Source organism: Oncorhynchus clarkii, chromosome 7 (genome assembly GCF_045791955.1).
Source record: "Oncorhynchus clarkii lewisi isolate Uvic-CL-2024 chromosome 7, UVic_Ocla_1.0, whole genome shotgun sequence".
Taxonomy (NCBI): Eukaryota; Metazoa; Chordata; class Actinopteri; order Salmoniformes; family Salmonidae; genus Oncorhynchus; species Oncorhynchus clarkii.
The window spans coordinates 10,723,372-10,735,871 of NC_092153.1; the positions used below are offsets into that span (position 1 = coordinate 10,723,372).

Here is a 12,500-nt window from a genome sequence, read left to right on the forward strand (position 1 = left end):
CAGTCTGCATACTCCCACGGCACTAACAATCTGCATACTCCCACAGCACTAACAGTCTGCATACTCCCACAGCACTAACAGTCTGCATACTCCTACAGCACTAACAGTCTGCATACTCCCACAGCACTAACAGTCTGCATACTCCCACAGCACTAACAGTCTGCATACTCCCACAGCACTAACAATCTGCATACTCCCACAGCACTAACAGTCTGCATACTCCCACAGCACTGACAGTCTGCATACTCCCACAGCACTAACAGTCTGCATACTCCCACAGCACTAACAGTCTGCATACTCCCACAGCACTAACAGTCTGCATACTCCCACAGCACTAACAGTCTGCATACTCCCACAGCACTAACACTCTGCATACTCCCACAGCACTAACAGTCTGCATACTCCTACAGCACTAACAGTCTGCATACTCCTACAGCACTAACAATCTGCATACTCCCACAGCACTAACAGTCTGCATACTCCCACAGCACTAACAATCTGCATACTCCCACAGCACTAACAGTCTGCATACTCCCACAGCACTAACAGTCTGCATACTCCCACAGCACTAACAGTCTGCATACTCCCACAGCACTAACAATCTGCATACTCCCACAGCACTAACAGTCTGCATACTCCCACAGCACTAACAGTCTGCATACTCCTACAGCACTCACAGAAGGGAGAGAGTCCATTTGTCATCTCGGGGCACGGTTTGATTCCCAAATGGTGGGTCATGGTGGTTCTTCCTATATGGTATAGAACTTGTGGCTTGAAACATTGGTTTTATTCACTTGGCAAGTCTCAAGAGAAGGTCACTTGAACCAATCATGTCTTACAAAGGCCTGATAAAGACGTAAGACCTTTAAAATACCTACATAAATGCTTTACAAATCATGTATATACGAAAATGTCATAGAGATAAGCGTTTTTCAGCACAACACACTATGGGAGCCGTGGATACACATGTAGCTCTAAGATTGTGTGTTCATGGGAAATGTTCTCTGAAACCACACATTTTCACTCAATCTAGCTGATTCATAATACTCTACATTCCATTTCGGAGTATCAGAGGAAGACTCATGTACCAAGACATTACATAAAACAGGGATTTTTTTCCACTATTTATAATTTGGCAGATGCTTCACATAGAGAACATGTTTGTGTGGCCAACTTTCATGTTCAATGAAGAACATCTGGGATTGGGAGCACTCTGTCTAGGATGTGTTGGAAATGTACAGATTCAGAAATAGACAAACCCTAATTGGGCTTTCTAAATGAAGGAATGTGTTTACGTCAAGAACAAACAAATTGTTACAAAAATTCTAGAAAGATCATGACATAGTGAAATGTAATCAGTATTTGGTTCTTCGGTCCGTTGTATAATCTGGGTTATCACCACAAAATGTTCTCATGAAACTGGATCGCACCGTGTCAAATGACGTATTTGTTTCATTGTGGTTGCTGCCATTTTCAAACCACTAACAAGGAGGGAGGGGGTTGTTTGGCTCCTTGCTCTCTGGCCTTCCATGGACATCTCTATTCTATATTGTCTTGGCAGTATTTCCTCGTTTCCTACAGCTTGGTAACCAAGCTTTGGCGCCCATTGTGAAGCTGTGACATCTGATTTAGAGGATTTTGGGACAGGAAATGTCCCAGTGTTTCCTTGATTCCTCCTACGAGGATGACTGATGTCATGTTACGTCCATGCTGATGCTGTGAACTCCATTGTTTCAGCGAACAGCTGATGTTCTGTCCGACGACAATAGGGACATTGAACCGATACGGGAGGATCATTTACTCAATGATCTCTATTAACAGGCTATATCCAGTATTTTGGCCCGCTGAACTTAATGCTTTTGGGTACTAGCTTAGTTTGAGTGTAGTTCGCTGCCAGCTATTTAGTGTGAATCTATAATTTTGCTTGTGTGAAGTGGAGAGAGGAATCTTGGTATCAAGGGAAAGATAGGCACACTGTAGAATAGACTGAGCAATGAGCCGTCTGTGATAATACAGAAGCTGTAAATGTGAGGATCGTTTCTAGATGAACGGTCATGTTGAAATCCCGGCCATAAAAGTCCAGACAGCACTCGATTAGCAGTCCCTAATAACAGTCTTACAGACCATCCAACATTATGGATTAGTAGTGTCATACACTGTTGCGGTATGTTTGTGTTGTTGATTGTGTGAAGTGTTGCATGTAAATGTTTGGCGTGTTTCTAATTCGGTTCGGCTCTAATAGTGTATTACAAGAATAAATTCCAAACACACACAGATTTCCTTACTAAACACGGTTGTCGGTCAAGTTAATTTAGTCTTTTTTTCTTCAGTTGAATCAATGACTCTTACTGAGGAAAGTCAGAAGGAAATGTTGTAACCTAAATCGCTTGTCTCTCCTCACCCTCTGCCTCTGGAGTATAGACAGACCAGAGAGAGCAGATATTTCACACATTACAGACGTCACTCAACACTTTTCCTCTCTGTTCTTGTTTTAAGGCCCACGCCACACCTAGGTGGACAAACACACACACACACACACACACACACACATACGCTTAAACCCACATGCAAAGAATCTCTCTCTCTCACACGCACACACACACACACACTCACCGCTTTGAGAGGCAGGCAGGCTGTACAACACACACACACACACACACAGACACACACACACACACACACACACACACACACACACACACACACACACACACACACACACACACACACACACACACACACACACACACACACACACTGGAGTACACACCCCTTTGAGAGTCAGGGAGGCTGTACAACACAAAGTTCCATATAAGGGCATTTGATGATGTAATGCTCCATAGGCAGGGAGCATGCAGTGAGACATATCTTATTGTTTGGTCTCCCTGCTGGAATGTCCACATCACAGACCGCTGTGTGAGAGCTGAGAGACAGAGCGAGTACGGCAACATAATGAGCTTCAATCACTGAGGCTGCCACCAGACAGACCTATGGAACAGGTAGGAGGCAAAGCAACTTTAACTCGACTTAGCTGCTCTGTTGGTTCGTTATGGAGCACTGTGACTGAGTGCAAGGGGGAAAGTACAGCTGTGATATTGACATTCAGTTGGGTTAGTGTAAAGAATTGATATCTGACTCTGGGAAAGTTGTGTCTTTTGGGATACAATTATAAGCAATCTATTAGAAATAAAGGTTTCATTCAACAAGTTCATGAAAAAATGGTGAAACAATTTTGACCAATTGCAGTCTGATATTTTGGAAACTGTGATTACAATTAAACGGATGCTGAGTACAGTAACTAAATATTGTAACAATTTGTGCACAATGTTTATTCCCTAATTGTGATTTTCAAATGTACCATTGAGGGAGGACATTGATAGAAGCTGATTCCGTGTGTGCGTTAAAGCTATGGGTAATTCAGTGGTTAATTTCCTAAGTGTAGTTGAACGGGCCACTCAACACTCACACGACACTCTAATGTCTGTGAGAATCTGGGGAAAATGTGCATGGTGAAATCAAAAAGATGGTCATTGTTATTTGAACCTGCTCTCCTGTGAAAAATGAATCACTTCTGAGTGATACATTTATGAACCAACAAGTTAAGTTTGAACATAAACTCAGATATTACAATGAATTCAACAACCTGAAAAATATATATATATATTTTGATGAGCTATTGATTGTGTAACATACAGCATAGCCAGCTAAACCCCTAAAATGTAACTATTAAAAATGAAATATTTAATTAGCACAGTCATTCAACTGAAGGCATACAAATATTGCCTGTAATTTTATGAGCCCATACTGCTTACTGATTGCCCTCTGCTGGACGTATGCTGGCCAGCTTCCTATGTCTCTTTCATAAAGCATTCCAGGAATAATCCTCCTAACAAACTGACTGCTTCTATCTATTTACAGGGTTCAGGATCAAACATGAACAGATCATTGTTTTATAATGTCTTTTGTAAATTATGTGTATGCTCCTGTGTGAAAGAGGCCTAGAACCTTGGTCTCAATGAGACTCCCTGTTAATATAAATGTCAAATAAAATCTGGTGTTTTAAGGGAAAGAGCAGGATATTGACCTATAACAAGGGCATTGTCTTGGACATTGACTTCTAAAACATACACACAGAATACTGGCATGTCCTGTATCATCTCAGCAGCAGCACTGTTTACAGAGTCTGAACCATAGTTTCCAGCTCAAAGGACACTGGCCACAGCTGCTTATTTAAATGTGAGGAAAAGCCCTCTGTGGCCTTCGCCATAATGGTGGGCATGGTGACATCCTGCTGCCGGCTGTGTGTGTGTTTTCCCCTCTGCATGCTGATGTTGCTCAGAAGAGGTCAGTAGGTGAATGGTTGGTTTTGGGTTAATAGCCATCTGCACCCACACCCATTTCTTAACTGCTTACCATGCAGAAGGCATCACTCTATTTTCCATGACATAGAAACTCCTTATGGGAATGTACCGTTTTAGACAGACTGACTCTATTTGGAAAATTGGCAGTGATAAAATAAATTGTTCAATCAAGTGTGGCCTTTACCGTACCTTGTAATCAACATTCCGGGTAAAATCCCAAAGTTAATCACGCAATAGAATTATTTAATCTAGAATAGGATTTGATCGTTTTTCAATGATTAATAAACAAAGTCGCTGTTCTCTGCAGCTGACATCTTGTATAACCAAGTTTGATGGCAAAGCCGTATAAGGATGAACTGGGTAAACTAGTACATCATTCATTGGCAATCGGTGAGAATTTCAAGTGGTAGCCTTCAAGCCCCTCGTATTCCCCTTTCAACCATATCGTCACAGTTGACTCACTGGCAGTTCAACTTCTGCTCTCCCAAGTTGTGTTATTAGATTGTCAAGTCCCACTAGTCCAGCAGAATTCTGAGTCCATGGGAAACAGAATCCAATGACTGTCCCTTTGGAGGGACACAGTATTCTCATGTCAAGCGATTAGGATCCTAGGGAACACATGTACTTCCTCTCCAGAGACATCATATAGCCTACTATGTCTTGGCCGATCTCAAGCACCTGATTAATAATACATGGAAGTTTCCCTGAATGTATCTTCTGTTTCCATAATGTATCTTCACAATGTAACCCTCTGTGATTAACTAGCAGAGTCTAAAGTCCAGGACCTCGGCTCACATTCTGTTCTGGTTTGATTACATCACTGGGAAAACGGAGCATAACTGGGTAGCGGAGATAACTGCTAGAGTAAACAAGGATACAAATAAAGCAGTCTAGCTCTAGCTACATTCTAGCTACATTCTAGCTACATTCTAGCTACATTCTAGCTTCATTCTAGCTACATTCTAGCTACATTCTAGCTACATTTGCAGGCCTTTATATGGCTGCCACTCCTCTGCTCTGCCCTGACGTCTCAGCAATGTTAATAGAATATCATGATTTAGATGATTTTTTCTAAATGATCATTTCTGCCAGAAAGACATGTCTTCAGATATTGTAGAACTGACTACCACACATTCCCATTGTGAACTTTCTCAGTGGGACACTAGAGGCCATTACAAACTCATCCCCGTCTGATGCTTTCCTACTGTACATCAACTTCAAGCGGATCAGCTTTGATCATCAGATCTCTGGCACAGTGGAACATGTGGAACATCATGGGATTAACATCATAGGGCATAGGACAGCCCCAGCCCTACCATGGACCTGCCTTAGCCCCAGTTCTACCAGAGACCATGCTGACATCATGTTCCTCTACAGGAGACTAGGTGTAATTAGTGATCCCTGAGAGAGGCCCTCTGTTTATCCAGCCAGGCTGTAATTGCCACTGGAAGCAGGGGGGATTCCTTTAAATATATAACCAGAGAGAGAGGGAGGCAGGGGGTAGTAGAGGAACCCCTTAATTAGGGGATTGTTCCATGCCAATGCGACATCTGTGCTAGCACGCTGGCAGCTGCACATTCAGCAGTCATAACATCCCCTCCGACGCTGCCTGGAGCGGAGGCACACTGGCCCGGTGCGATGCATGCCCTGCCAGCTACCGTGACCCCAGCTTCCCCCGTGATTCTGTTACATATGCTGTATATACAGTAGACTGTACATTTACACTGGGCATACACCTACACACATGCTCACAAGTACACACTATGAACTCAATATCACTCTAGATGTTAAAATAACTGCAATATAAGCTTAGTGGTTTCTTTAAGCAGGGTTGGTGGTTCTAACAGGTATGAAAGAGGGCTGTATTCACTGGGACATTTCAAAAACAGCAGTGTGGTTGAATACGGGTTTAGTCTACAGTTTGATGGGGACTGATGGGAGTATTCTTGTCAGATAGGGGTCAGGGTAAACATTCAGCATTCTAGAAAAGTCTAGCCACCACAGCCAAAGATCAGAGTGCATTTGGAGGGAACATCCTCACACAGTACAAACACTGCATTTAGTCCATTCTCTATTATTTTTCTTCTTTCAAGTAACAGTAGATAAACAATACAGGACATCAGTAATCAGTCATGCAAATCCTAATAAGAGTCATCTAGATAGTCCATTTGTATAGGAATGACCGTAAGAAGTACTATTTTGGACTTTTACTGTGGCGTGTAGAGTTTCCAACCCATATGAGAGTTAACTGCTATCGGGGGACCTTAAAAGGAACACACTGCAAGTGTATGTCAGGCTACCGACTTGGGAAAGTTAGCACAGTTATATTTATGATTTGTTAAAGTTTCCATTACATAAAATGTCAAACCCCTTCAGAAATCCATTCAGTATGGTCAGACAAATGTGACACCCATGAGTGTTTATGGTGTGTCTGCATTCCTACTAATAATAGGCCCGATGGCACTTTGGGAATAAGAATTAGACACATTTGATACTTCACAAGCAAACAACGAATGACAATTTTCTACCAAGCTGATATAATGTATATTGTTTATGTTATATTATTGATGTCGTGTTATGTTGCTCCCTGTGTCATCCATCACCTTCTCCACCCATGTGTCAGTTGTCCAATGTGTGTATCAGTGAAAACTTCAACATAATTTTTTATTCAAACTTTTTTTCTCTTCTTCTTGTGTTTTTCTTTCAGACTGAAGTTGCTCATTGACCAGGAAAAGGCCTATCAGGAAAGGAAAGAGGAGGAGAACAACAAGAAGGTCACCAGCCTAAAGGAGGAGCTGACCAAGCTGAAGTCGTTTGCGTTGATGGTCGTGGACGAGCAGCAGCGCCTCACAGAGCAATTGACCCAACAGACTGCTAAGGTCCAGGAACTGACCGCCAGCGCCTCCCACACCCAGGAAGAGCTGAGCTCTGCTAATGCAAAGGTGCAAGAGGGGGAGGAAAAAGTTTTTCACTTGGAGACAGAGCTAGGCGACCAAGCCAGTCGCTTTCACCAGGAACAGGAGACCATGACAGCCAAACTGACCAGCGAGGATGCCCAGAACCGGCAGCTCAAGCAGAAATTGTCCACACTCAGCCGGCAGCTGGATGAACTGGAGGAGACCAACAAGACCCTCCGGAGGGCCGAGGACGAGCTCCAGGAGCTGAGGGACAAGATCAGCCGCGGGGAATGTGGCAACTCCAGCCTCATGGATGAGGTGGAGGAGTTACGGAAAAGGGTTCTGGAGATGGAGGGGAAGGACGAGGAGCTGGTCAGAATGGAGGACCAGTGCAGGGACCTCAACAAGAAGCTGGAGAAGGAAGCCAGCCAAAGCCGTAGCCTGAAGGCTGATGTGGACAAGCTGAACCACAGGATCATGGAGCTGGAGAAACTAGAGGATGCGTTCGGCAAGAGCAAACAGGAGTGCAACGCGCTAAAGTGCAATCTGGACAAAGAGAGGACAGTGTCAAATGTTCTTTCCAGGGAGATGGACATCCTGAAAGCGAGGGTCAAAGAACTGGAGGCCGTGGAGGGTCAGCTGGAGAAGACAGAGCTTACACTAAAGGAAGACCTCACCAAGCTGAAGACGCTGACGGTCATGCTGGTGGATGAAAGGAAGACCATGGCTGAGAAACTGAAAGCGATGGAGGACAAGGTCCATAACAGCACTGGCAAACTGCAAGCTGAGCAGGACAAAGTCACAACAGTAACAGAGAAGCTTATCGAGGAGAGCAAGAAAGCCCTAAGGTCGAATGCTGAGCTTGAGGAGAAAATGTGTGGCGCCACCAAGGACAGGGATGAACTCAAGGCCAAGCTCCAAGCCGAGGAGGAAAAGAGCAACGACCTGCAGTCCAAAGTTACCATGATGAAGAAGAGGTTGCAGTCACTGGAAGCTGCAGAGAGGGAATTCTTGAGGAACAAAGCCAAAGAGGAAAACATCAAGGCGCCCATCGCCAACCGCTCCCAACAAGAGGACTACAAAGTCAAAGACCTTACGCAGGAAGTTGAGCGCCTGAGGCGAAAACTTAAAGATATGAAGGTTGTCGAAGATGACTTGTTGAAGACTGAGGATGAGTTTGAGTCAATGGAGAAGAGATACTCTAGGGAACAAGAGCGAGCTAAGGCCTTGATGGAGGAGTTGGAAATATCCAGAAATGAGCTCTTAAAGTATCAACTGGCAGAGAAGCAAGAGTCCAACCAGGAGCACATCCTCTACAAGCGTCTGAAAGAGGAAGAGGCCAAGTCCAGTCATCTGACCCGAGAGGTGGCGGCCCTAAAAGAGAAGATCCATGAATATATGGGCACAGAGGAAAACATCTGTCGCATGAAAAATGACCACTCCACCTTGCAAAGAAAACTGACTCTGCAAGAGGTGAAAAATAAAGAACTGGCCAGAGAGATGGAGACCCTCAATCGGGAGCTGGAGCGATACCGTCGCTTCAGCAAAAGTCTCCGCCCAGGCATGAACGGCAGACGTTTCTCAGACTTACAGGTGTGCACCAAGGAGGTACAGACAGATCTAGCAGACCACCTTCGACCCAACTACAAGAGCATCGCCCCACTGGAGCGGGCCGTGGTGAACGGACAACTGTACGAAGAGAGTGACTCTGGGGACGATCCAAACTACAACAATGAGCTGCCCCTCGCCCAATGTAACCCCTCCCTCTTCAACAATGTCAACAACCTCAACAACAACATCAGGAGAGTCCCCTTTCTCAAAACCAAAGAAAGCCACAACCCAGTCAATGGCAAAGTGCAGGTTCCCAGACAGAATGGGAACCATGTGCAGCAAGGAGACGTGTTTCTGACACACAGCCCCGGGCAACCACTGCACATCAAGGTAACCCCAGACCACGGGCATAACATGGCCATGCTAGAAATCACCAGCCCCACCGCAGAAAACACCCAGTCATACACCAGCACTGCAGTCATCCCCACAAGCGGAGGTCCACCCAAACAAAGAATCACCATAATTCAGAACACATCCATCTCCCCGACTACTAGAAACAAAGGTTTAAGGTCCCCCTCATCAGATGGTTCCCCCTGCACTCCTGATCGAGCCATATCTCCCTTCACCATGACCACCTACTCTAGAGCGATGACCCCAGACTCCTCTGGGTCGGTCACTCCAGACAGGGCTATGTCACCCATCCAGATCGTTTCGGTCACAACAGGCACTCCTGACCGGTCCCTGTTCACGGAGCCAGTAGAGGTCATGGGAGGTCATGCAGTCTTCAGGGTGACACCAGAGAGGCAGAGCAGCTGGCAGGTTCAGAGGTCCAACAGCTCCGGCCCCAACGTCATCACCACGGAGGACAACAAAATCCACATTCACTTAGGGAGCCCCTTTATTCAGAGCTTAAACACTACACCCCAGCCTGTGAGCCCATGCTACTCACCTGGACAGGAGCAGAGATCTCCTGTATCATCCAATGGTACCCCTGTCAAAGGCAACAGCAAAATCACAAGTAGCATCACTATAAAGCCAACATCCACCCCAAACAAAAGGCCTTCACAAATTACAGTAAGTAATGCCTATGATTGACTGATTCCCCATCCCAAGAGTTTGTCCGTCTCCCATTAGCACCACCTATCCCAACCCAACCTCCTCAGTCCCTAGTCATCCGATCTTGATCCATCCACCTCCATTTTACTTGATCTGTATGAAGAGAGGCCGACCTCTGTTTGTGTTTGGGGTTTGTTTGTTTGTTCGGTTCTGTTTGGAAAGATGTTTGCATGCATGAATTGTCATTCAAATACAAAATAGAACAATAACCCTTTGAAGGCACTTGTAGTAAGAAACGTTTACTGAACACCGGGGTAACTTTACTGTATATGCTATTTGGTAAATATACCATGTACTAAGACTATTCACTGATGGACCGTTTCAATTGTGTTTAAACTTCATATTACACAACTTGCATTTTGTTTTATTATTGATTTATTTTCTAAATATTAAAGTGTGCAAAAGTTATGTTTTAGTTTGTCATCCATGCTTGCATATTTCATTTACTCATTCAGAAGTGGTAAACCCTGCATGCTGAATGATGAAAATGAGGAATATATTTCAAGGTTCAAATATATTTTTTATGTTTTTATTTATGCATGTTTTCTAACTTCTAGTTTTTATATTTTATTTGTTCATTGTGATCTAATTTCAAGTGCTACCTTAACCATTTGAAATAGTATTCAATCAATACAACTACTGATAGCAGTCCATTGTCCTTCAACCATCAAGACACACACATACAATGAATAGGACATTTTAGAGACACTTCATTTATGTTTTTTACTAGCAGGACTTTCAGAAGAACTCTTGTGTGAACATCCAGAATTTATTAGAAAATGAAAAAAAGGCCAGGGAATTCTGACATGTGTTTTCTTGGCTGAGTTAAATTCATAGGCTGGTGATGTCATAGCTTCTCCTTCTATCCCAAACACAAAAACCCAGTTACCAAGAGTAAAGACTAGCATGAGTGAATTTGAAGTTCCTCTTTAATGATACCATGGAAAGTCCATGTAAGTCAGCTTGGACGAACGAGAGGTGCTTTAACTGTTGAGGGTCTTCTCCAAGTGGATGTTTCTTTGCTGCAACTCTCTGCATCAATTAGAATCAATATTCTTTACGTTCATCATAGTGTTGTATGATTCTTTTGCAAATACATACAGTTGTTTTAATGCCAAATTATCATGCAACCTACACAACAATGCAAATAGATTGCAGTAGAGGAATGAAGAAAAACCACACTCATCACTCAAAGCACTGGCTTATCACGAAGAGACTTCTGAGTGACACTGGTAATATAAAGCTCACCTGAATGAAGCATAAATGTGTCAGATCCATTCATGCATGTGAAAATGCACACCCAATCCAAATACCCTCTGTATCACTATAAAGAGGTGTCTATATCAAGCTTTAAATCGATTCAGGCTGGGAGCGTTGACATTTGGAAACAGGATCCCAATCTCTCAATGCCCAATAATAATTTGGAGGCTAAACAAGATGCTATTCATTCAAGGGATCAGAGCAGCTGTGTCCTTAAATATCCTCCTTGTCATTATCTATCTGATCGTACTTATTCACATCTAGTGAGGTCATTGTTTGAGCCAGGCAGATCATATGTTCTGATGTAAAAATAACATCACAGTCCATATCGACTGAGAGCAAAGTGCAAGTAGTATGGATGATGGCTTCATAGTCTGACACACCCTTTCCTTTTTTATATCTCACTTGACACATGACCTTTGGCATGTCAGATAAATCTAAGGTCTATGTAAGCTATACAATCACACAGCACCATCATCCACTGTGCTGTTTTTCAATACAGAAAGTACAGTAGCCAATCAGAGGCGAGACTAATCGTCAGTGTACATCACAGGTTAACCTAATGTAGCAGGCGTAAAAAGACGCCTGAGCAGAGTTCCCACATCCGTTATTCAGGGGAAACAGAAGTTAGGTTGAAAATATTGTATCCCTGAAAACCGGATGTAAGCGGTTTCTGGCGACCCTGCATTGGCTAATCCCAGGCTAGTTTAGGAGTTTATGGGATTCACGTGTAGTTAACAATAACGGTAATCATCACAATGGTATCCAAACACCTTGACCGATAGGCCCAATGAACAAGGAGAGGAAAATAAACGGACAGGGCAGGGCCCATTTCAAACAAAGGCCTCATATTGTGAACTGAAGAGGATCCTGAGGCTCAGTAGTGTGCTGTGAAATAGTGTCTCGCACCAGAATCCAAGCACCAAACAAATCCTGTGTTTTGTTGCCATGGAGACAACCCTGCATCTTTGCCAGTATTGTAGAACGCAGGCCGGGCTAGTGAACTGCAGGCTGGTCTGTCCGTGGCAGAGGAAGTGCTTACTCTAGTACTCCTGTTGCATGCCTCCAAAGGGAGGAGGCTTATAATTAAAGGTCATTCTGTGTAAAATCAACATGGCCCCCTGACATGACCCACACAGATTTTCTGGTCCATTAACCTCATTTTCAAAACACATTTCAAATTTATGTCCTGCATGGATTTAAGGACATGGTTCATTGCACGTTTCAGAATTAATCTTCGAAACCATAAAACACTTATACACACTCACTTACAGTTGGTCTTTAACAGCGTTTAACCACTCACTCCTTGGACTAG

General features: G+C 43.8%; 1 protein-coding gene across 1 annotated transcript in view; it reads left to right on the top strand.

The window, feature by feature from the left end:
- Window positions 1-12,500, top strand: part of LOC139412863 (filamin A-interacting protein 1-like) — a 69,832-nt gene that overhangs the window by 55,339 nt on the left and 1,993 nt on the right. The window contains exon 5 of the mRNA XM_071159644.1: window positions 7,069-9,883. Within this exon, the coding sequence (XP_071015745.1) occupies window positions 7,069-9,883 (2,815 nt within the window). The remainder of the gene's footprint in view (window positions 1-7,068; window positions 9,884-12,500) is intronic.